Raw genomic sequence first — 26686 nt, forward strand, 5'->3', positions numbered from 1 at the left:
CTATTGTTTATTGTTAGGTCATGTTATCTAACAAATAAAATCTTATTGTAAAGTGTTTTTAATACTACAGTTTCATCTATTTGATATACACGTAATATATGTAATCTTATCTAAATTTATTATAAAAGCTGAGGTTTGTTATTTACTGAAAGTTATATTTTAGCTGGTGTCAATGATCTAATGTTGCGTTTGGTCAGACTCAGCCCATTGCTTTACTGAAGTATATTATATTTTCCTTTTACAGCTGCAGACTGAGGAAGATCCTGAAACACACCAGCAAACCCTAAAACAGACAAAAGTTTACAGATGTTTTTCAGTGGCAGCAGAACTATGACTAAACTTTTGGGTGAAACTTCTTTACTTTTTTCATACTTTTATTACTTGTGCAAAAACTTGAAACAATTTTAAATAAGTATAAAGAATGGCATTGGTTTTGTACATTTAATTTTTCTTTAACGTTATTAATAAAAAATAATGTTGTTCAATTAGCATGTTTTTGTGTTTTGCTTTGGTACCGAAATTGGTACCGAGAACAGTGGATTTTCACTGGTATCGGTACCGAATACTGAAATTTTGGTACCGTGACAACACTAGTGTTTTATATGATATTACATTTAAAGTTTTTTTTTTTTTTTCAAATTGCACCATCATTACAAATGTGTAATTACAAATATATTAATAACATTAAATTATATTTTAGTTTACTATAAATGCATATAAATGCAGTACATTTGGCAGTATACTTTTAATATATTTCAGAGACAACAGAAGTAATTATGAAGTTACATATAAAGATATACTTAAGTCCTACTTAAAAGAGTCAAACAGCACTCTAATGTTCAGCTAATTGCAATTAATAAAATAAAATAATTTTATATAATTATAAATAACATGCCAGTGTCCAAAACATTACATTCAGTTGGTACTTACATATTATTTCTGTAACAAGTACTGTTTTTTTAAGTGAAATGTTAAAGTTAATCTTGACGATATTAAATAACATTAATAAAATTGACAAGTGACAAACATAAACTTTCTTTATTATAATGGCTCATTGTAATAAAACTATAGCACTTGAAACTGGCAAAACCAACACAAGAGTCTCTACTTTTCTGGGCTAGTATAGTGCAACCACATAGCAGAAAATGACCTTCATTTACCCTCTAACTGAACTACATCAGTGTTTTGTCATGTAATATAGGGAATTAGAGTACAACTCTTATTTAAGACAAAAACCCTTTAACAGACAGCCTCAATGAAGCCCGTGTTGTGACCTTGTGACCTATGCACTGTCTAATATCCAGTGCTGAGAGCGTTCAGGATCAGAGTGAGTCGTCACTGTCTCTCATCTCTCTTTCTCTCTGTCGTTAATACACTCTCTCTTCCTGCTTCCTCTTCTCTCGCTTCCTTAAACACACACACACACACACACACACACACACGTCTTCGTGATATAAAACCCCACTGTTGCATATGCAGCACCGTCTGAGCTTTTCAAAAGTTTTTGCACAAGATGTCCAAATGTTTTCCCTGGCTGGGTCTTCAGAGACTAAACTCTGATTAATGGTACTGAAGGAGCCTTTGAAGCCGGATTGGTGACATCAAAGTGCTAATCCACGGGTGGCAGAGGAGTTTTATAATGAGTGGGAAGCATTTTAGCACGTTTCAAAGGCTCCGGCGCATGAATAAACAATGGCAGCGCAGATGTGCCACACACCTTTAGAAAAATACCCACCGCAGACACGCCAAGCAGAGCGCAACTGTAGCTGCAGCACTTCAGTGTGTGTGTGTGTGTGTGTGTGTGTGTGTGTGGGGAAGTCTGAAGGAATCTAGGGAGATGAAACATCTGTTGTTCTTGTAGTCTGTGCCCCAGTAATACACCAGATGACAGATTAGAATGGGTCACAGACTCAAACAAACAAACAATAAGTCAAGAAAACAATTATCGTTCTTCTTCCCATCGCCACGCCGGTTTCGTAATGACCGTCTCGTGTGAACGAACATGCATGGTTCCCAGCGTTCAGAGCAGATCACGTTTAATTGCTCTATTTGTCAGGGATTAATTGAGTTGTTTCAGATCTAACTATAGCTCAGGAATCCCACGCTCCTACCAATGGGATTACACGTGTAGGCTGCTGCTGGTAAATGTTGTCTCTGCTGTAGTCTAAACCCTGATGCAGCACTGCTAGATGGGCCATGTGTAGCTCTTTTCCACTGACGGGTGCTGGTTCTGGAGCCGGTGCTCAATCTCATCCTGTGCATTTACAAAACGGCCAAACCAGTTTCCACTGCTCTTAAACCAGTATCCAAAAATCTGTCTACACTGCAATAAACTCATGCTATTTTTCTTTTTATTTAATGATGCACAGCTATTCCGGCTAGATTATTTTTCCTGTTCAGTTAAAATAAAATCATTTTTATGAACACCATAAACTGGCATTGATTGGTATAAATGTGAGCAAGCATATATTTGCTTAAATTAATTGTAAGTTACATCAAAAGCAGCTTGTGATGGCATAAAGACGCTGAATCGATTTATTTGGATGTTAAAAAAGTGTTAGTTTTACACTAAGTGCAAATAGCCTGCCTTGTTGGCAGAGGCTAATTTTCCACCAACGTGTGATTCGAGAGTCAACACTGAAAAAAGACACTTATTAAACGGTTACGGTTATTAAACAGATTAAATGGTGTAGATGGTAAGGCGTGTCCTTTTTGACGCGATCGACCCGAGTTCCAACAAAAATGTACATCATAATAATTGTTTTATTTAATTGTAAATAACATGCCAGTGTCCAAAAACATTACATTACAGTTTGCAATTAAGTACTATTTCTGTAATAAGTGCTGTTTTTTAAAGTGAAACGTTGAAAAGTGCATCTTGACAATATTAAATAACTAATAAAATTGACAAACGACAACACAACATGCTGACGCAGCACTTTACAACACTTTTATTAATGCACGTATGGCTGGAAGCGATGGTTTATACTGGTTTGGTGGTTTATCCAAAGTTTCAAATATTAGTATTTTTCTCATCAGCTTGGGTTATATGGGTTACTCTCTTACGTTTGCTTTGCGTGGTTTTTGACGTGTCAACTTTTGGTCACCCATTCATTTGCATATTATGGAAGCGATGTAACGGAAGTACCGACAGATTTTTTTCTTCCACACTGTGATGTACACCTAAGAAATACAGATTATTGATTAAGAAAGTATGTAGGGCAGGACTTGGTTCTGTCCATTGGCTGTTGATAGGATGGACGCCTCTAAATGAGAGCTTGCTGTAGATTAAAGAAAGAGGTGGAGTTTTTGCAGACTAAATGACTGGATAAGTCTTGCATACATCACCAGAGGAAAGTCTGCCACTTTACCATAAGATGAGTAATAACATGCATTTAGAAAGTAGTCGTTTTTCCTCCGTGATGAAGAGAAGTGTGTTAGTTTCATTGTCCAATTTGACAACATTTTTTGGCTTCTGAGACACGTGTGCTACTCTAAATAGTGTGAAATAATGTCAAAACAGTTGTTCACACATCTCTGACTAAATGGTAAAATAATAGTTATTTTACAGATGGAGGGTGGCTTAAAGAGATACTGTTACTGAAATCATTGCAGATATAGTCGAGTCTTGGGTACTGCTGGTCGAATTGCAGCGATATTGTGTTTGCACTCAGGTCACATGACAACCTGCTAAACACAAATTACTGTAGAAGAACTTCTGTTTCTCTCTGCCTGTCATTTTTTCCCCTTACAGCTCTCGTTCTCTTTCTGCTCCTGTCTGAGACTCTCCCATCCTCTCTCTCTCTCATCTCTGAGTGCAGATTATTAAAGGACATTTGTCAAAATGAATTAGTGCGAGTGGAACAAGCATGCAATGCACAAGTGCATTTTCATGCTTTTCACACAGACATCATGGTCTGATGAAGGGGATCTACCCTGAAGTCAGCTTATAACGCACCTACGCACACTGACACACACATACAGCATCTCTGTCTCACACACACACACACTTGCAAACACACACAGAGTGGAGCAGTGCCTCTGTATGCATGTATTTATTCACATAATGACTTCTTGATGTTTTGACTCCCACATACCAGTTACGTCCATATTGAATTGTGAATCTGCAAACCCCCCAGTATTGAGTGTTCGACAAATATGGGGTTTTCAATGGTTGATTTCTATACTACAACCCCCAACTCCAATTAATTCTATAAGCTTAACCCTGAAGCACAACATTATTTCTACCCTGTCACAGTAAGTTTTCTATTCATTTCATTTGAATAGATAATTGAGGAAAGTCTAGCAGAATCACTCAGTTTGTGTGCCTTGTAATAAATCACACATTCTGAATGAAAAATGAATAACCCAGGACATTTTTCTTTCTTGTTTAATGCAAACTCATCACATTACAAATGTTGGTTGCATTTTGTACGTATACCTCAGAAAGTACTGGGTAGCATAAGGAAACTACATGGGTTCAGGTTAGGTCTGGAAGTAGGTTTAGGGTTTGTCCCTAGTTATTGTATTTACTATAATGAGTACATAGCATGTATATGCGAAACAGGACTGTAAAATAAAGTGCTACCAAAATATTTTAGGCTTTTTTATGTTTCTTTATTACACGGCTCCCTGGAAATACTCTAATAATTTTAAAGTCATGAAAGTGGTGTTTTATTTCATTAATATGACATTATCTGTAAGTAGTTTTTTTTTTTAAATGCACTTTTAAGATTTGAAGTACACTACAAGTGCACGTTCAAAAAGTGCACATCTGTATTACAAGGGTGTGCAAAGAGTGTTGGAATGGCATATCATTCTGTGCTCATACGACACATTTTTTTATCACTTCTTTCTGGCATGTTCACACAATGAGAGCAAAAATGAGAGAAAAGTAGGTAAGGATAGAGCATATAGCGATGGACTTTAGATTCTGAGAACTACAATACAGTCTGTGGCTTAGAGATACACAGACTTGAGAGGATACAGAGACCTCAAGGGGCTGTGCTGAATCCTCCAGTCAAATAGTCACATGACAACGACATCATCATCACTATGACACATACACACCTTCACGGTATTAGCTTTGCCTTTGTTCACAAAGACACGTTCAGTCATTGATTCTGGTAATCGATTGGATTTTTTAGCATTCTGGCTACATTCATGCACAAGGCTCACACACAAAATTTCTGAAATGAAAGTCTGACGAGAATGCAGCTATGGTCACAAATGGAGTATGAATGCAGCATTTCCAGAGAATGACCTACTGTATGCATTATTTTGTTTACCACTGTTGCGTTCACTCAATTAATGGACTTTTATACCATAAATGACTCAAATACATTTAGAAAAATAATGTTTTATGTATATTTATAAACTACTTCTAATATTAGCTTTGGGGGAGCCAAGTTTTGTGATTTTTTTACAATTACTTCATTTCAAATGTGAAAAAACAACAAAAGCATTTCTGAACAGCAGTACATTTCTACCGAAAGAATGCAGAATCCAAGAGAGAGGTCAGGACACAATGAAAGGAGATTGTTTGTGTGTGTGTGTGTGTGTGTGTGTGTGTGTGCGCACTCTTCCCATCAGGTCAATCTGTCTGTTAAGTCACAGGCCTGTGAAATAGGATGACACCCAGCATCTCTCCTCACATGTGCTTCTGACACAAGCTGCCGAATGGGAGACGGGGAAAAAAAGAGAGAAAGAAAGCCCTGTGCATTCACTTTGAAAATTAAGCCCAGCAAGATTCTCCCAGAGAACAGCGGCCCAAGCTGCCACTTGTGTTGCCTTTCTATTGACCAGAACAGTCAATGTGCCCTGGATTATAAAGCAATCCCTGCTTCAGTATGACACCTTTCATCCCAGCGTATGCGTGTGAAGCCCAGGAACGAGCTGTCGGCACAGGGGACAATCAAAGTTGTCAGACAGCAGTCTACACGAGCTGACTTCTGCTGAGGAAAGCGCCTTCGTATCTCCTGGCTTTTCCTTATACTTCATCTCTCATTCAGACGCTCGCTGCTCTTTTAAATAAATATGAAATATTCTCGAAGCTCAGCTCGGAAAGCAGGCAAATGTGATTGTTCCAGTCCGAGATACCCTGCCCCCATCTCCCCTCTCCGTTCAGCGCTTGACCAGAGGCGGTTTGAGCCGTCCGTTTGAGTCACGTTAGTTCTGTCCACTGTAAAGGGCTATGGCTTCTTGTATGTGGGTCGCTTTAATCAGGAGATGGTCTGCTGGGCCGGTTTAGTGTGACTAAGAGCTAATATCACAGTCGGAAAAGCAGCAAAGGATTTTGTCGACCTAACACAGCACTGCCCCGAGGTCAAGCTGAAGTTAAAAAGTGGTTCTCCTATTTGAAAGATTGTAATACTTGTGAGAGTACAACACTGAATAGGATGACAGACCTACAGTAGGATCTTCTACACTGAATACAGTCAATACAAATAAAAAACAAATTTACATTTCTCAGCTGAACATTGCCCAGAGCAACACATTTCCTCCTTGCCTTGTCGTTGCCCCATGCATCCCAGTGCCATCACTTCCCCAGGTAAATGGTGCACTCATACATGGCCATCCACGTGATGTAAAAGAAAACGGGACTCATCAGACCAGGCCACATTCTTCCACTGCTCTGAGGTCCAGTTCCAATGCTATGTAGGTGCCTATTGTAGGTGCTTTCGATGGTGAAAGGCACTCTCATTGGGCCCATATACAGAGGAGTGTGATGCATTGTATGTTGTGACACATTCCTCCCATAACCATCATTACCTGTGCCACAGTAGACCTTCTGTTGGTTCGGACCAGGCGGTATAGCCTTTGTTGCCTTCATGCATTGATGGTGCCCAACACCCTGTCGTTGGTTTGTCGTTAGTTCCTCCTCAGACTGCCTTACCATTCCAGACACATTCTGACACCTTCCCATAGCAATTCGGGCCTTGTCAAAGTCACTCAGATCTTTATTTCTACCAGTTTCTCTGACATCCAACACACTGATTGTTTGCTTACCATCTAATCTACCCAGACCTTAAAGGGGTCATGAACTGAGAAATCCAATTTTCCTTGATCTTTTGATCTTTTCTTGATCTCTTGATCTTTTTTTTAACTCAAAACTTTCTCTTTAGTTTAAAAATGGCCTTTATTGAAACCAAGTTCAGAAAATGACTTGTTTTGGAATGTGCCACTTTATGACGTAATAGTGCAGTTAAAGCCCATCTCTGCAGGACAAGATCAACGTCTGCTTCTACAGCTCTGCCTCTTTAGCCGTGTCCACTGATATGTACTTGTAGTAGGAGAGGAATTACTAGAGAGACGCAAACACAGGATTACAGGATTATTGCTTAAAATGAACTCAGACTATCTCGTTTTTTTTTCCCATTGGTACTCGGAAGTGGGAGTTTTGTTATTATAATGGCTTCTGTTGTCTATGGTCACGTTGCACCGCTTGCGTCATCACCTGATCACGTCAGTGAAACACTATTTGTTTGTTTGCTTTACTTTATTACAGATTCATTTTTAAACAAGACAGTATGATGCAGGCTTTTTAGAGAGACTGAAAGTAAAAGATGATGCAGTGCTGAGTCTGACCCAACAGTAATGTCGCAACACATATTGCCGAGTTCACACTGCACGATTTTCAAAGTCGTCGGATCACCGTTGTTTTCACACTGCACGACTATCTGGGGCAGCATTCAGTTGCTGCTGTGTTCACATTGCACACTGCATGACTTTACAATAGAAAGAATTGAAAAATATTTTTCAGTCAGAACTCATTTCACACAGCAGGATTTTGAATCGCCGACAGCTCCAGATATATAGCATGCCAAATATTTCACGGGCATCGGTCTCAAATCGCGTGTTTGATAATTCACACTGCATGATTGTCACTCGCGTGAACAAGCACCGATTTTTCGATTTCGCAAAACCTGTCAGCGAGTGGAAATCGGGGCTAAAATCGTGCAGTGTGAACTCGCCATAAACGTGTTTTTACCATTATTGCATTTTCTGTTCCAGTCCGTTTGATATATACTAAGTAGGCTATTATAAGTTTTTAACCCAAATGGCCCATGTTGTTTTCAGAGTATATCACAGCAGCACCCATCCATTTTTTAAATAAACAAAACTGTTAGCCAATCATAGCAGTGGGCGTTCACTTGCGAGTCTTGAATGTGCCCGTCCTATAAAAACAGACCGTTCTGTAGAGAGGCTCAAAAACAAGATAGCAAAACTGTTAGCCAATCATAGCAGTGGGCGTTCACTTGCGAGTCTTGAATGTGCCCGGCCTATAAAAACAGACCGTTCTGTAGAGAGGCTCAAAAACAAGATAGAAAATAGCCTATTACTTCTAAATTGTTGTTGTTTTTTTAATGTAAAATCACACTAACATTATAAGTGAACCTCAGAGAAGATTATAAAATAATAAATAAATGCAGTTTCTGACCCCTTTAAAATGTGGCCTTGTTAGGAGAAGATCAACAATATTTGCTTCACCTGTGACTGGTCATAATTTTTTGGATCATCAATGTATGGGCCAATATGCGTCACCTGACTGAACATGCATCATTGTTTTTTGATAGCCTACCTTCGTTATCACAATCAACACTACAATGTGAAAATAGTGTTTTCAAACGTATACACTTCAAAAAGCTGTTTTCACAGGACAAAAATGCCATCTCAGTGTGGACGAAAGGCCAAAATGTAGAGATGTTTTTCAAATATCTGGATTAATGTGGAAATAGTCTGAACTAAAACACAGTGCTATAAATAAATGAGGAACTAAATAAGACACAGGTGATCAAACTGAGTAACATAAACAGGAAACTAAACAAGAAAAAACAGGAAAACATGAGTACACGAGTACAAGGTTATCAAAATAAGAGTCTTTGGAAAGCAAAATAACAGAAAATATGTGAAATGGAAGAAATAAAGTCATACAGGTTTAGAACGATATGAGAGTAAGAAATTATGACTGTGTATTATTTTTATTTTTGGGTAAACTATTTATTTAATGGTACTAAGGCTGAATAAGAACAACCTGAGAATAAGCTTTTTTGTTTGTCATGATTTAAACAAAATGTTCTGCATGTTTCACTGGAACTAATTTAGTATACAGAAATGTAAAGGAGTTTTCTTATACAACTGCGCAAACTGAATCACATTTAGACCTCACTAAGTTCAGACATGTAAATGTCAATAGCCAGTCTGACTCAGTCCATATGTACAAACTGCTCAACAATCCATTCTGCACTCTGCAATTTCCTATACAGCAAAAACACCATCAGTTCCTCCCCAGAGACCCCGAGAGCGACCATCTCTTTCTGACAGTAACCAGAATAGCATACGGTTCTGTTCTAGTGCACAGATGTTCTATGCAAATCTGCTGGAAGGCCGCACAGAGGAGCATATACATGCAGTGTGGCCACAGGCCTGCAGTAAAAGCCCCATGGAGTTTTCTAGAACAGGGCCAAACCAAACACCTCCAACCCCCAAATCCACACAAGAGCTCTGGCTTTAGGGGAATTTGTTCATGCAAATATAATCCATTTCCTCTGACAAAACAGCACCACATGGACTGCAGGCCGACCCCAGACCCAAACCAGAGCTCTGAATGCTGAGCACGGCCTTCTAATGGGCGCCGGTGTTTATTCTGCCATTTCAAAGGTTTGAAGAGACAGCTAACCTCTGTGCAACTTCTTGCTAAATCTAAATCCTAATATAACATTACTGTGACATTTCTTATAATAACACTGGGCAGTTCATGCCCCTCAGTCTCTGAGTTACAGATTGTCCTGAAACTTTATTTGTGCTAAAAATCTGAATAAACTGAGTAACTTATCGGCTTTTCACACTAAGCTTCACCTTGGGCTAAGTTTTTTCTTAACTACGTTTTACACATGAAAGGGTGTTAGGATGTCTTTTAAAAGTGTCTTTTAATGTCTTTAACACTACACTCTAAAAATTCTGGGTTAAATACAACCCAGTGCTGGGTATAATAGGGACAAACCCAGCAATTGGGCTGTTTTGACCTAGCAGTTGGGTTAAATGTTTAACCCAAACTTCTGGGTAGTAACCCAACCGCTGGATCAAAACAACCCAATTGCTGGGTTTGTCCCTATTTTAATCAGCACTGGGTTGTATTTAACCCAGCATTTTTTAGAGCGTACAATTGAATGTTTCTACAATTGAATTGAAGGTGCTAACCCTGAATTGCTATGCCAAATGTATAAAGTGTAAAAAAAACAAAAAAAACAATGTAGTGCTAGAACGGCACATTGTTTAGCACCAGACAACCAATCATAAACTAAACAATGCTTTTCTCTCATTTTTTGTACAGAAACCAAACTGCTGTTAGTTTCAGCACCTGATGGAAGTGCATAAAAATATATCACTTTAGACAACCAGACAACAACTTTAGACAAACAGTTTATGAGGGGCTATTTGCACAGACGAACAAGTAGTTATTAAAACAGACTGCATACTGCACTTGTCTAATCAATGAAAGCAGATTGGAGGACGTTACCAGTGCTATGTCTTACTCAGTCTAAAATTATTCCATTGTGTGAAAAATAAGCACACTTTAGCGCACCTAAAAGTAGTACTTTTTTATGGAAATAATAAACTTAAATAGGAAGTTCAAACTGAAAGGTTTTTTTCCTGGCATTTAAGTGCATGTTATTTTCAATTAAATGAAAATGTATTATAATTTAAATTTATAGTCAATGCAATTAGTATTTTTTTTTGTCCCACTTAAGCAGGACTTGAGTACATGTATAATTTTATAATTACTTCTTGTCTTTGAAATATGGTTAAAATGCACTGTCTAACTGCCAAGCATTTATTGAACTAAACTGCTGTTTGCTATGACTACATGCAAATTGAAACAGGTATGTCATGTTTTTAAATATATATGGAATTTAGTAGATTTAAAATATATTCACTTTAAATGTAATATCAAATAACCTACTACAGTTAAAATTATGATAATGTACGTTACATGTGCTTTAGTATGTTAAGCAACACATTAAATATGTAAGTTTACTTCTTTAAAACACAACAATAGATTACTAAAACAATTATTTAAAATGTACTAAAAAGTAAAACTTTTAATTTGACATTATTGCAGTGCACAATTTAAAAGTGTACTGAAGTTTAAGAAACATTGTCATGAAAGTGTACACTTAAGTGGCCATTTACTTCATTAATATTATATTATCTGCAAATATTTTTGATTTTTTTGAATACTCTTTTAATATTTAAAGTACACAACAACTGCACATTCAGTACAATTAAGCATCCTTTTTTTTCTCTCTAGGGTTTTGCTAATCCTTCATGATGATTATGCATGCATCTTTATGAGCTCGTATTAATTGTGAAAAAATGGAATATCAAAATTTTCACTGCAGGAGTATTTAAAATGAATTAGTGATGTCAAAATGTGATTTAGAAGAGTGAAAAAATAAAATGGTGACCAATTACAGATGTACATTTTTACTTATACATTCATATAAACCTAAATTGGTGTTAATAAAAAAAAAAAACACAGTGCATCAACTAACCATGAATATGTAAAGTTAACCTACAGTTTACAATTGCACAATGTAAAATATGAAAACCTGCAACCTTGGAGTACAACAAAACAGCCTAGCAATATAAACTGACCGTTATTGAAACACTATGCCAAGTGTTCTAATAATGCAACATCTTATTTCTAAATAAACCTCCAGAGCACTTAAACAAACACCATTTATTCAGCACAGGACTTATGATCAAGCTATCATTTTACAGCATGTACATATGCTACAAACACCACTGACTTCAGAACAGCATCATACAAAGAAGCTCTGTGATTGAGATGTGGTTGAATCATCAAGCCTGACCCCTACTGGTCTGAACTCACCCTGCACTGTGAAGAGGAAAACCAGCTGCACAAAGTCACCCAGGACAAACAGATTAACTCAGGTTCTGCCAGAATTTGTAAAGATAACAGCAAAAAACAGAGAACAATGAAAATATATGCAAATTAAAGCCACCAGGTATTTTGCCCTGCAGATTAAAATGATCAGGTGATTTAAGTAATGAGGATTATGGCTACACACTTAAAAATAAAGGCTCAGTGATTATTTGTAGCATATTAGATACATCAAAGACCCTTCTCTTATCAAGAACCATTTGTTTTTGCATAGAGTTCTTTAGTTTGCTAAACGTTCTTGAGGATTCATTATAGGTTCTTCAAATCAGTTTACTGTGTATCACGTGAATTAATTTTTATATTTAATTATACACCAGATTTATATTAAAAGGGAGTGTACATTATATTCAAGATTGTCTTATGCTCACCAAGACTAATTTAGTGATTTCCTGTGATGGCAAATCTGAATGTAAAGTTGAATAAAATACATGAATTTAATTTTGAATTTATAAATTGTGTCATTATTTTGTGTCATTGCTAATATATATATATATATATATATATATATATATATTCAACTTGATACTGTTCAGTCTCTTCTTCACTGATGACAAACGCTCCTTGAGCGCGTGTGACCGCGCGATTCAAGCAATGCTGAGAAGAACGATGGTGATGTCATGATGAAGTGTCGAGGATCAAAGCGGCCGCTCTAACAATATTTCCTTCTAAAGACTCGTTTTCTTCATTGCCCGTTAACGTCCTATTTTGTTATTAATGTTTGAAATGTTAAGATGATCTGCATGTACAGTTAGGTCCATATATATTTGGACACTGTCACAGTTTTCATCATTTTGGCTCTGTATGCCACCAGAATAGAATTAAAATGAAACAATCAAGATTAAATTGAAAGTGCAGACTTGAAGCTTTAATTCAAGGGGTTGAGCAAAAATATAACATAAATAGCTTAGGAATTACAACTATTTTTATACACAATCCCCCCATTTTCAGGGGCACAAATGTAATTGGACTAATAAATATAATCATAAATAAAATGTTCATTTTTAATATTTTGTTGAGAATCTGCAGGCAATGACTGCCTTAAGTCTGGACCTCATGGACTTCACCAGAGACTGGGTTTCTTCTTTGTGATGCTTTGCCAGGCCTTTACTGCGGCCGTTGCAGAATATTCCACTTTTTTACCTTCAAAACTCCTGGGTTGCTTTTGCTGTATGTTTGGAGTCATCGTTCATTTGTACTATGAAGCGCCGCTCAATCAGCTTTGCTGCATTTAACTGAATCTGGGCAGAGAGTATATCTCTATACACTGTGTGCTTTGGATCATGAGCTGTTCCAAGCCTTCTCCACACTTTTTTCTTCTCGTCGTTCTGGTACAGGTTGATCTTAATTTCAGCTGTCCAAAGAGTGCTTTTCCAGAAGTGCTCTGGCTTTTTTAGATGTTTTTTGGCAAAGTCTAATCTGGCCTTGTTTGCAGCTTGTGGTGAAGCCTCTGTATTTGCTCTGGTGAAGTCTTCTCTTGATCGTAGACTTTGACAGAGACACATCTGTCTCCTGGAGAGTGTTCTTCTCTTGGCTGATGTTGTGAAAGGGTTTTTCTTTACCACGGAGAGGATTCTCCGATCGTCCACCACTGTTTCCTCCGCCTCTGAAAATAATTTAGACTAATATCAGTTTGTAAAGACAAGCAAAAACCTGTTTACAGTAATGAAAAAATATAATAGAAGTCTGTGGGGAAAGTGTAGAGGACATTGTTGTAGTATTAAGGGTCATGTTATAGCTTTATAGAATATTTTGAATATATGTTCTATTTTGAATATGTGGTCTGTTTTAATTTTCATTTTAAATTTAGATGAGTTTGTTGTTTTTGCCATTGTTATTTATTTTTTTATATATATATCTATATATGAAGAGATCTGATGCAAAAGCCTAAGTGCCTTTTGAAATGTTCTTCTAAAATGAGCATTTTTCTCAGGCTCCTATGTGTAGGTTCAGTAATTTCACTTTAATGGCAATGAATAAGTTATTTTTATTGCCATTAAAGTGAAATAACAGAACATAAACAGGAGCCTAAGAAAAATGCTCATTAATTGAAATTAGTAATTGAGCATTTAAAATGTCTTGTATTTCTCTGCCAGGTCTTATAAAATGTCAGTGGTTTTCTAGAAAAAAAAAGAAAAAAAAACAAGACACTCTTCCAGCAGTGGTATTAAATAACAATAATTCTAATACTAATACTAATACTAATACTGATACTGATACTGATACTAATAAAGCTGTGTGGTACTGTATGCTTTGAAAAAAATTGTTCCCTGTTAACGGATGTACATATTTAAGTAAGCAATGGTTTTTGAACATTTTTAATTGCTTATTATGAATAATTTTAAACTTTTGTTTAGAATATATCTACTTCAAATTCCACTGAACTAATAAACCATCATACCCTTTTTCATACCATTTTCAAAATCCTATGTTTTGGAACTAAAGGAAAGCAACATATCTCTCTCTCTCTCTACACACACACACACACACCTCAAAATTGACCAATAAAATTATCCTATTCCATTTAGCAAAGTATCCAGCACTTTTATAAGCTCAGCACATTCATTTGGAAACACGGTTCTTCAAATCTTTTTCATTGGGTTCTGATTAAACACACTCATTAACAGGTAGCCGAAGGCAGCGGCCAGCCACATAATGGTTTAACTAAAGAGACGCATGAAAATACACATCTTATAATTACCCAGCGTGCTCCTATTCACACCTCACTAAGTCGAGTGACCGTCTAGCAACTCTTGGCTTTACTAAGCACCTGGCTGGCAGAACGATAGCAGAGGACAAGCAGTTTACTGGGCTAAATAGCTGCTTTTCTTCCTCAGAGTATTTGAGAATCTTATCGCTGGAATATCCCAAACTCCAATAGATAGCAAAGACGCAGTGGGAGCCTAGCGGACAGCTTAGAGGAAACGAAAACACATCCATCCACAGCTCTATCCTTCCTTTCTATTCCACTATTCTTCTGCCTGGAGATCAGCCACTCCAGAGATAATGGGGGGAGAGATTTGTATTTATAAAGAAGGAGAGAGAAACAGAGAAAGAGAGAGAGAGAGACAAAGACTGTGGCCACAGTCTCTGAATTCAGCTCGTTTATTTGAGTCTGAGCGTCCACACAGCACATTCACGCAATCATACTGTCAGACCACACATTTTCAATGGGCTGCTGAATTTCCATAAACTCAAAACTCACACAAACACAATATTGGAAATGCTTTCACAAATAGGGTAAATCAGTGTTCCATTATATTTTAAAGCAATGCATTTAGAGAGAGAATTTATATATATCCCACAATGCTGTTTACAGCATTTCTGTTATGAGAGTGTAAGTACCATTGTACTGTAAGTACCATTCAAAAAATGTTGTCGTCACTAATATTTTGTTATGCTTTTTTTTCTTTTTTGTTTCTTTTTTTTAAAGTATCTTATCAAAGCAGCATTTAATTTCATCAAGGCTGCATTTATAAAATACAGTAAGACATTTATATTATGAAATATTACCACAATTAAAAATATATACTGTATATTTTCTACTTGAATATATTTTGCAATGTAATTTATTCCTGTGATGTAAAGCTGCATTTTCAGCATCATTACTCCAGTCTTCAGTGTCACATGATCCAGAAATAATTCTAATATGCTGATTTGATGCTTTGTGCTGCGTAGTATTTTTGTGTAAACTGTGATTTTTGTTATTATTATGTGTGCTATTGTTAGTATGTGTGTTATTGTTATTATTATTTTATAGGGTTTTTATTGGCTTTTTTTTTTTTTAGGATTATTGAACAATAGTTTAAAAGAACAGAATTGATTTGAAATATAATTATTTTACAATATTTTATAAATATTTATTTGCAATTTAATGCATTCTTGTTGAATAAAAGCATTAATAAAAATAAAAAAATACTAAATCTTATTGACCGCAAAGCTAGCTTTATTTAGACTAAATCTAAAATCCTGTTACTTGAAACCCAATTATCCATTCTTAATGTTTTCATATATTTTAATACTACTTAATTTCATACTAATACGTCATACATATTTGAGACCATTTTTATTTGTATTTTGTATTCTATATGTATGGAAATATTCTCTCAGTAATGTGATCTCTCAGCAGTTCTGTGGATCCGAGATTGACCTTTAACATTGGAGCAAAATGACACACTGACAAAGAGAATCGATCTTACTACAACAGGTGTCTGGGCTGAAGTGTGAACATCACTTTCAAATGATTGCTTTATAATTTAACAACAAACATTTACACCAACACCTCTTAACATTTTACAATCCACTGTCATGAATTTTAACATAGCTCTCACCCATTGGCCCTGACTTGACCCAGTGACCTCTGGATGATGAAAATGGGGTGTGAAGCATCTCAAATGATTGGGACAGTTTTAACACCCTTACTGCATTTCCATTAATCTGACACTCTGTTCCAGCCTCCTAGATGCTCTGTGGCACTGCAGTATTTGTCAAGAGAACTCTGGGATACAATTGGCCTGACAGTCAGTTCTGACTGGCTAGAGAGGTGACAGAAGCGACAGCTCACGTGATAATGCTGAATGATTCTGGTACCTGTTTTGGTCAGAGGGCTGGAAAACAGCTGCTGCAGGAGTTTGTTCTCTGACGTCCTCAAAACCACCACAATATCTGCAGGAAGAGTGTCCCGGTTCTTCTCCAGAAAACCACTGACATTATACAGCACCTGACAGAGAGACACAAGACATTTCATTATTACACACTTTTACTTGTGAAACTGCAGGAAATCTTTATATTCTGATACAACAGGGATTGGTGTATTAATGCATTACTGCAATAGTAACTGTTTAACTACGATGTTGATTATATATACACTACAGTTAAAAGTATGGGGTCAGTAACATTTTTAACATTTTATTTTTTAAGAAAATATATTCAGCAATGATGCATTAAATTGATCAAAAGTAGCAGTAAAGATAATCAATCTGGTTACAAAAGATTTATATTTCAAACTCATTTTGTCCTAAAAACCTAATTTAACCTAAGAACCTTCAAAAGAACTGTAATGTGGGTTTTGGGTTTTGTTTGGGCGTCTGGAGCCGCCCTTAGAGGGGGGAATATGTAATGTGGGTTTTGGGTTTTGTTTCATGTTCATGTTTCCATGTCTTTTATTTTGTAGTTTGATTCATGCTGTTAGTGTCATGCTTCCCTTGCCCTCTTGTCTTCATGCCATTGGTTCCTCTGTTCTTTGTGTCATGTTCTGATTGGTTGTCCTAGTCATGTGTCTTGTTTCCCATTGGTTTGTTCATGTCATGTCCTTGTCTGCTATAACTAGACATCATGTTCCCATTGTGCGCGTGTCGTGTATTGATGTTGTAACCCGCTGTCGGTGAGTCTAGTCTGTTCATGCCTCGTCAAGTCTGTTTATGTCAAGTCGAGTCTGTTCATGCCTAGTCAAGTCAAGTCAAGTCTGTTCATGTCAAGTCAAGTCTGTTTTAGTCAAGTCTGTTTATGCCTCGTCAAGTCTGTTTTAGTCAAGTCTGTTCATGCCTCGTCAAGTCTGTTCTAGTCAAGTCTGTTCTAGTCAAGTCAAGTCTCGGATTATTGTTTGGATGTTTGGATCACCTTTGTAAATAAACTGCACTTGGGTTCACACTTCAACTCGCCTTCAGTGGATTGATCGTTACAAGAACCTATCACAGTTTCTAACAAATAAATCAATAAAAATAGTTATAAATTTTTTTTTATATTTCATAATATTATTAATATATTATTTTGATCAAATAAATGCAGTCTTGGTGAACATAAAAGACGTTTGCCACAAAAAAAACAAAAAAAAACAAAACACATGTCTCTAGGTTACGTATGTAACCCTAGTTCCCAGAGGGAACGAGACGCTGTGTTGAAACCCTTTGGGAACGCCTTCAGCGTGACCACGCTCTGAATCACTTGTGTAATCAGTCCAATGGATGGGCGAGACGTCACGGGCGGGGTGACGTAGAGACCAGGGAGCTTAAAAGCATGTGCGGTGGATACAGCGGCAGCTTCTGGTGGAATGAAGGAATCACTCGCAGGGATGCTGGAAGTATGGCAATGAGACACAGCATCTCGTTCCCTTGGTGAACTAGGGTTACATACGTAACCTAGAGACGTTCCCCTTCAGAAACTCGAGCTGCGTCGAAACGCTTTGGGAACGAGTATGCCCACGCTGCCAGATTTGCAAGTCCCTGCCTAGTGTGGAAGAGCACAGCTAAGGCGAGAGAAAAAGGAGCCAGGAGTGGCGCAAAATGCAGGTATAGAATCTGACAAGGAAACGGAGTGGATATCTCCAGCATCCTAAAGGCCAACTTCTGGAGGAGTGAGCCTTGACCCCCAAGGGAGAGGGAAGATCAGAGGACTCAAGGCTATGGATAGCATCCCGATCCACCACTTAGCATAAGCTTCTCCTGGCTGGAGGCCTCAGCCTCAGCGCACCATGGAGGAAACATGTAACTAGTGGGTCTCTCCCAAAAGACCGACCACAGAAAGGGCGTGGTAAGCAGCTAGGGCCGCCACAGAAACCTTCAAGGTGGAGTGGGATAACCCTGCGGAGAACCGTACCTGTAAGACCTCCAGCACTAAACCAACTGGGCAGTTAACTGGGTTGGCTGGCGGTTGCCGTGCCAAGTGAAGGTTCACTTCAAGGAGTACAGTTTCCTAGTGGAGGGAGCTCTGGACTGGAGTATGGTCTCAGCAACCTCAGTTGAGAGACCAGAACTTATGAGCTGTGCCCCCTCAGGGGCCACATCCACAGTTCCAAAAAGTCAGAGAGAGAGGAGATCCCTCCTGATGGAAATCTCCCACGGAGAGCCATCGAGAAGGGAAATCAGGTCCGAGAAGTGTACTAGGCCCGGCCAGACTGGGACTACCCATCCGGCGCACTCTCTCCAGAACTCCCGGGAGCCGAGTGAATGGGGCAGGCATACAGACGAAACCTCGGCCAAGTCTGTTTCCAGATAAGCTCCACCACCTCGGGGTTCTGGCAAGCGGAGGCCTCAATAACTCTCTGTAGCGAAAGGAGACCTGACGACACTCACAGAAATGGTCGAGCTCTTGGAGCAGAGGCATCAGCATGACAACTCTCTAAACTGAGAGGAGGCCTAACTACACTCTACACTCCGGACATCTTGTAAGCAGGCTCACCTAGAGCCTACCACTCACAGATGCTGTCCTAGTGGAGCTCTAGCGAGCGGAGGCCTCAATAACTCTCTGTAGTGAGAGGAGACCTGACGACACTCACAGAAACGGTCAAGCACTTGGAGCGGAGGCCTCAGCATGACAACTCCCCAACGAGAGGAGGCCTGACTACAATCCACACTCCGGACATCCTGTAAGCAGGCTCACATAGAGCCCACCACTCACAGATACTGTTGTAGCGGAGCTCTGCCGAGCGGAGGCCTCAAAAACTCGTAGCGAGAGGAGAACTAACAACGCTTGCAGTGACCGAAATGAGCGCCCACAAAAGGATCTGGTGCGCCAGCCTGTAAATGGGGCGTTAACACAGACCTCCCTGGTGGTTGATGTAAGAAACCACCACTGTTTTGTCGGTGCACCCAACACACGGTGGCCTCTTAGGTCTGGGAGGAAGTGTTTCAATGCTAGAAGCAAGACCAGCATCTCCAGGCAGTAGATGTGCCACGTGAGATGGCAGCTGCTCCACAGACCGCGGGCTGGGCGGCCACTCATAACTGCACCCAACCGGTGAGGGAGGCATCCGTCATTAGCATACGCAATGACAAGGAGTCCCCTACACCGGGATCTTGAGACAAGAACCAAGGCTTTCTCCACATGTCTAAGGCACGAAAGCATCGCCACATGACCATGATCATGCAAAGTGGGTTGCCCCTCGGGGAAAACCCCTTGGTCTTGAGCCACCACTGTAGGGGTCTCATGAACACCAGGCCAAAAGGTATCCCATTGGACGCAGCTGCCATCAGACCCAGCAGTTTCTGAAACTGCTTGACAGTGAGTGACTGGTCTTCTTTCACTCTCGCGACTGCTATGAGGATCTACTCAATCTGACCAGGAGACAAACATGCCTGCATCGTGATCGAATCCCACACCACGCCCAGATAAGTGGTTCTCTGCAATGGAGAAAGCACACTTTTCTTGACGTTCAGTCTTAACCCCAGCTCTTCCATATGGGTGAAAACGACATCTCGATGCCGAACCACCGTCTGCTCCGATTGAGCCAATATCAACCAATCGTCTATATAATTCAGTATGTGGATGACCTGGAGTCACAGTAGAGCCAGAGCAGCATCCACATACTTGGGGAAAGTGCGGGGTGAGAGTGCAGTAAATGGCCGCAAAAGGAAGAACCCGGTATTGGTAAGCTTCGCCCCCAAAGCAAACCTCAGGAACTTCCCGTGTTGAGGAAGGATGGTAAGCATGCGTCTTTCAGATCCATCGTGCAAACCAGTCCTCAGACCTGATCTGAGACACGACCTGATCTAAAATAGGACGCAATCACCCCTGCAGAGAATCGAGCCTGTAGGAACTCCAGCACTGAACCGACCGGGCAGTGAACTGGGTCGACCTGGCGATCTCCGCACCAAGAAGTGAAAAGTTTCCACTTCAGGGTGTACACCCATCCTTCTTTGGAACAATGAAGTACCGGCTGTATGGTCTCTCTGCGCGAGGAGGGACCACCTCGATGGCCTCCTTCCTCAGGAGAGTGTTTACTTCCTGTTCCATTACCAGAGCCTGCAGTCTGCAGGACCCATTGTGAGACATTTGGCAGAAGTCTCCATGTTGCCAGAAAGTCTACTAAGGAAATCAGTCTCTGGAGACTGACCTCTGGTGTACTTAGAGCGGCTAGGTCAGTGCCCTGAAGCGGAGAACCAGCAGGGGACGGCCGATCTAGCTGCTCTAGAGACCTCCTTGGAGGTAGCAAGCCTCCCAGAACCGCTACGTTTCCGGGCGGAAGCTGAGAGAAGCGCTCGCTGGAGACCGCTGTGCCCTGAAGCATCGTTGGTGGCAGGGTTGACAGACCGATCTCCTGAGGGCACTGAGGAGAGACGGGCACCGTATGATGAGGTGTACACCGCTCTCACACCTGCTCCATGGAGGAAGAGAGGTGTGCTCTGACTTGAATTTATTTTTTTTCCAAGAGCTCACTGCATTTAGAGAGTGAGGGAGGAGAAAGGGTGAAGCCGGTCTCTGGTCCCTACCGAATAATATAAACATATACAGTATATATACATACATATATATTATATTATATATCTAACTTCTCAAAGCCAGATGAATATACATAATTTAATTCCCCAGAATTAAATGCAGCCAAACAACCAGACAAGTAAACACGGTCTGATTATGATAACGATTCAATATAGAGAATTGTGAATAACCGAGTCACTCGATTCTACATTGCATAAGACTTTCTTCCCTCAAGAAGAAACGTCAGGGGGAGCAGAGCTAAACATCCAATGTAATGTTCCTTTTTTTTTTTAGGGACATTTACAAAATGAACACAGCCAGTCCCCTCCAGAGCTGACTGTGCGTGTTATGCTCCAAAACAGACTACACATAAATCGCGTGCATCCCCACCCCTTATTTTAGCGAGGGCAGGGAGAATGAGCGATCCAAAATCAGTCTGCTCATATGCAAACAATATCAAGATAATATCAAAGATAGCTGCAGCAGCGAGCTCTCACTCAAAGGGGAAGAGACCGCAGAGAGAACCCCGAGAGAGAGCGCTAGATCTAGGGAGTGCAGGTGGAGAAAGCGCGAGCCCGTCTCCAACCCGTCCACTAGATCCATGTGCGATCCCCGCGATCTCAATCGCCGCCGTGCCTCAGTAGCAGCGGGACTGGAACCGCAAGATCACAAGCAAGGACACACTCCTCGAAGCGTGCCCGGCGGGAGCGGAGCGTTTGCAGCGGGCAGAAGCACAATCAGCCCCCTCGAGAGCTGACTGTGCGAGCTCCGCTCCCAAACAAACAACACATAAACTGTGTGTATCCCCACCCGTAACTTAACGCGGGCAGGGAGGAACACACAGTCTAAAATGATATCTGATCTCGCATGCTTGTCTTTCGCCTTTGGCATGGCTTATGCTTTTACTGGGACAGACAACAATAAATAGAACTGACACACACAGAGCGCTTCGCTGAATGACAGAAGCTGCTGCTATATCCACTGCACGTGCTTTAAAGCTCCCTGGTCTCTACGTCACCCCGCCCGTGACGTCTCACCCATCCATTGGACAGATTACACACGTGATTCAGAGTGTGGTCAAGCTGAAGGCGTTCCCAAAGCGTCTCGACGCAGCTCGAGTTCCTGAAGGGGAACTTATGTTATTGTGGTTTACTTAAGTTACACATTAATTGTTTAAAGAGGTCATCGGATGCCCATTTTCCACAAGTTGATATGATTATTTAGGGTCTTAATAAAAAGTCTGTAACATAGTTTGGTTAAAATTTCTCAATGGTAGTGTAAAACAACACCGTTTTTACCATCAAAAACAGCTCTGTCTACAGCACACTGTTTTATTGCATTCCGCTTTAAATGCAAATGAGCTCTGCTCACCCCGCCCCTCTCTTCCGAGCCGCTCTCTGAGAGACGGTAAACTTTAGCCACATTCATCGTAAAACTCGCTAACTAGCATATTATTAGGAAAGGCGATTTGCAAAGATTAATTAAAAAACCTTACACTCACTTCTTCTGGAGGTGAAGCTGGATCACGAATGATTTGCGCAAACATAGACGCATTTAAGTAGATCGGGGCGCATTCCCTTCAGAAACAATGTAATCCACTGCGTCTTCAGCTGCTCACATGTCGGGAGTAAATGATGACTGCCATGTTCATTATTACATCCAACAACAGAACACCTTGATCGCTTAGGAGTCATTCTTGTCTACATCTGCTCCGGCGGTGAAACAATGGCGGACTGATGACAGCTCACTCAGGGCGGAGCTAAGGTAAGACACCAGTCCAGTCTGTGCTGAAACGCTACTGTCAATCAAACTATCGTGGGAGGGGCCTGTCTGTGTGACATCACACAGACAGGCATCTGAGATCGGCTCGATTTGAGAAAGGGGAAAACATTTAACCAGATTAAAAAAAACACTGGGTGGATCTTTATCATTATAGGGTGGTTGTGTACACACACTGCCAACACACATTTCAGTTCAAACAGCTTGTAAAAGTGCATGTCGCATCCGATGACCCTTTTAAAGTTAATTGAGCTGTTTGCACTCATCTGAATAAGAAGAGTGTGAGTTTCCTATTCATATGAAGCTATAGGTCCTGAAAATAAAACGGTAGATGAGATTTCATGAAATAGTTTTCTCTTTACCTTGCCAGCATAATGCTGGATCCCGAACCAAAGCTCCACACGCTTGGGTGTCCAGAAGTACTTGTTTCTCAGGTTATCCTGAAACTTATCTATATAACAAACACTGAAGCTGAGTGAAGAATCTTATCAAACTGGCCTCTCATCTTAAGATTAAATAAATTATTAAATACAATGCCACTGTTCAGTTAAAACTGATTTGCTATTAGCATTATTCTTTAAAACGAATGCATGCTGAACATCATGTAAATTATTTTACATGAAGCAGTTGAGCATTACCGACGAGTGTTTGGTCGGTGGCCTGTGGGAAACGGCTCTCCTCATCCAGCAGAGACAGTAAACCCATGGGCTTCTGTAGAAACATGTCCAGAATGGGCCTGTTGTCCTCATATTCCACCAGACTGGCATCAACACCCTCACTTTGATACTCGATCTGAACAAACACACACTTGTTAAAAAATACATGATGATGAAACTACATATAAAGATGTACTTAAGTTCTACTTAAATGGGTCCAAAACAACCTCAACAACAGCAACAACAACAACAACAAAAACCTCTAAAGTTCAGCTAATTGCATTTAATATACATTTTAAATTATAAAACATTTTCATTTGATTGCAGTTAACTAAAATTAGTCAGAAAACATTACATTATATTCTTTTAAAGTATCTTATTTTTTTGTAATAAGCTCTCCTTTTAATAGTATGCTACAGTGTACTTCCTTTTCCCAGTGTGGTAATTATAAAGAAATGCCTTCATTTTGACAAACCCTGCATATCAAAGGTTTCAGCAACACAAGTCTGAATGTGCAAGTGTACTAATTGCTTTTTTTCTGCAAATGAAGTGTACACTAGACACATTGATTTGCTTTGAGAACATTTTAGTTCCATACAAGGTTTGACAATATGATGAATTCTATTAATTAGTAAAACAATTATTTTAAATGTATTTTAAAAGCAAAGCATAAAGAGTAGAAACCGCCATTTAAAAATGTACTCTTTTTAAGTAGACCTAAGTGGACAATTATTTAATAAATACTATTATCTGCAAGTCCAGTTTAAAAAAGCTTTAAATATTTGAAGTACAATACAAGTATGCATTTGATTCAATTAAGTGCATTTCTTTTACACAAGTGGCAGTCTTGAAACCATGTATTTCTTTTTTTGCCATTTAAACTGATGCAGATGTATTCAAGGATAAATAGTGGTGGGTTTAAGATAAACTCAAACTCAGAAAAAGTGCACAGAGAAAGTCCCACCTGTTCCAGGGCAAAGATGTGTTGATTGAAGTAGAACTGGATCTGTTCATTAGCGATGTTGATACACAGCTGCTCAAATGAGTTCTTCTTGAAGTTTTCGAAACCAAAGATGTCCAAAATCCCCACGTTCATTCCACTCTCAGCCGCACTTCAAAGACACGAAGAGCCAAACATTATCCGACCGTCACAACACATTTAGGCCTTAAGCACTCTAATGACCTAAACAACTAAATATTTTATTACCTGTCAACCAAGAAAACACAAAAACAAAGAGCTTTAAAAACACAGGTCTGCGTGAGCGTGTCATTTCAGTTTACGAAAAGCTTGGACCCTCGTCTCTGAACATTCAGTCAGTCGCGATCTCCTCCAAACTCCTCAGACAGCGACCAGGGGTCACCTTCTGCTCCCGCTAACAGGTTATTAGTGGCAATAACGCTGAACGCGCTGCTGATTGGAGTGGAAATGGCAGAATTTCGATGGTGTGTATCGAGGTGGAAGACATGAGTTTCTCTGACAAGCCCATGGCTGATGTCTGACAGGATTCGCTCGGATCAATGAACGGCTTTTCCACTCTCTCTGAAGTCTTTTTAATCATCTGCATATTATTTTTTCAATGTAACTCGGTATCAAACATTTATAAAAAAAAACTATTTTCTTCTCTTGCTGTGGATATTAATATTCTGAGCTTTGTGGTGGTTAGACTGGAGGTCATCGCTGGAGATGATGCTCACGCATGTAAACGCATCCGTAACGGAGAGATTCAAGGAGTGAGACTGGGATGAAAGCTTAGAATTTACCTTGAAGTTATCATTAAATTAACTTGAGGTAAAAGTCAATAAAATAAATATAATATAATAAATAAATAAAAGGCCATGTGATCGCTCACCCAAAAATCACACATTTATCAAACCTGTATGAGTTTCTTTCTTCTGTTGAAAACAAAGGAAGATATTTTGAAGAATGTTGGTAACCAAACAGTTGCTGGTAGCCATTGACTTCCATAGTATTTTTCTTCCTGTTATGGAAGTCAATGGCTACCAGTAACTGATTGGTTATCAACATTCTTCAAAATATCTTCTTTTGTTTGAAACAACTTGAGGGTGAGTAAATGATGACAAAATGTTAATTTTTTGCGCGAACTATCCCTTTTATAACAGTTATTTAAAAATATACTTTTAAGATTCAACATAGGCTACATCAGTGGTTCCCAACCCTGGTCCTGGAGGCACCCCAACATTGCATGTTTTGCATGTCTCCTTAATCAAACACACCTGATTCAGGTCATCAGCTCATCAGTAGAGACTCCAACATTATTGTGTCCCAATTCATAGGCTACGTCCTTCGAAGGACCCATTTGAAGGCCGATTACGTCACGGCAGCGCGACGAAGGCTGTCCCAATTCAAACACCGCATCCTACGAAGGTTGCATTTGAAGGCCGGTTGCATCACAGCGGCGCGACGAGGACCGTCCCAATTCACGATGCATCCTCCGGAGGCTGCATTTGAAGGCCGATTGCGTCACAGAGGCGCGACGAAGGCTGCCGCAATTCGAACGCGACTTCAAATGCATCCTCCGTTTCTCCGGCAAATGAAGGATACATCCGATGGATCCTTCGCAGCCTACCCTATCCCAGAATTCATAGCGCCAGTGAAGACGGGGTTTTTATTCAAACAAAGTGGGTGACGGTTCTGTAGCGGCCGACAAATGCACTTAGTTCTATAAATGTAAGTATTTATTTTTAGTATTGCGTTTGAATGTACTGAAATAGCTTGTTTTTTTTTTTTCACTTGTATTTTTATTTTATTATTATTATTATTGTTGTTATTATTTTAGCGCTGTCATGCAAGATATGTCCGCAAACTTTCTAAGCAAACTTGATGATCCAGAAATATGATTTCTGGAGTATTTTGTATGCATGTCCTGCTGTGTCATATTTTGCAGTCCTGTCTTAATAATTTTCATAAGTCGTTCCTTTTGTCTTGTTTTAGGACAGTTCTGGAGAAAATGGGGCTGTTGGGAAACTTAAAAAAGAAATGAAAGTTGTTCTGTACGTTACTTTTGTGATTTGAGTAGTTATTTGTAAATGAAGTAATTTCTGTGCATTGTTTGTTTTATTTTTGTATTAT

At 39.5% G+C, this 26686-nt stretch overlaps 1 protein-coding gene across 1 annotated transcript in view; it reads right to left on the reverse strand.

Annotated features, from left to right (window-relative positions):
- LOC107657355 (myosin-IIIb) overlaps positions 1-26686 on the reverse strand; it is a 142163-nt gene that overhangs the window by 50567 nt on the left and 64910 nt on the right. Inside the window, exons 23-26 of the mRNA XM_016445397.1 lie at positions 24560-24707; positions 23578-23731; positions 23302-23390; positions 16556-16685 (exon numbers count right to left, since the gene is read on the reverse strand). Coding sequence (XP_016300883.1) covers positions 16556-16685; positions 23302-23390; positions 23578-23731; positions 24560-24707 — 521 coding nt within the window. The remainder of the gene's footprint in view (positions 1-16555; positions 16686-23301; positions 23391-23577; positions 23732-24559; positions 24708-26686) is intronic.

Source organism: Sinocyclocheilus anshuiensis, unplaced genomic scaffold, assembly GCF_001515605.1.
Source record: "Sinocyclocheilus anshuiensis isolate Anshui unplaced genomic scaffold, SAMN03320099.WGS_v1.1 scaffold355, whole genome shotgun sequence".
NCBI classification, from domain to species: Eukaryota; Metazoa; Chordata; class Actinopteri; order Cypriniformes; family Cyprinidae; genus Sinocyclocheilus; species Sinocyclocheilus anshuiensis.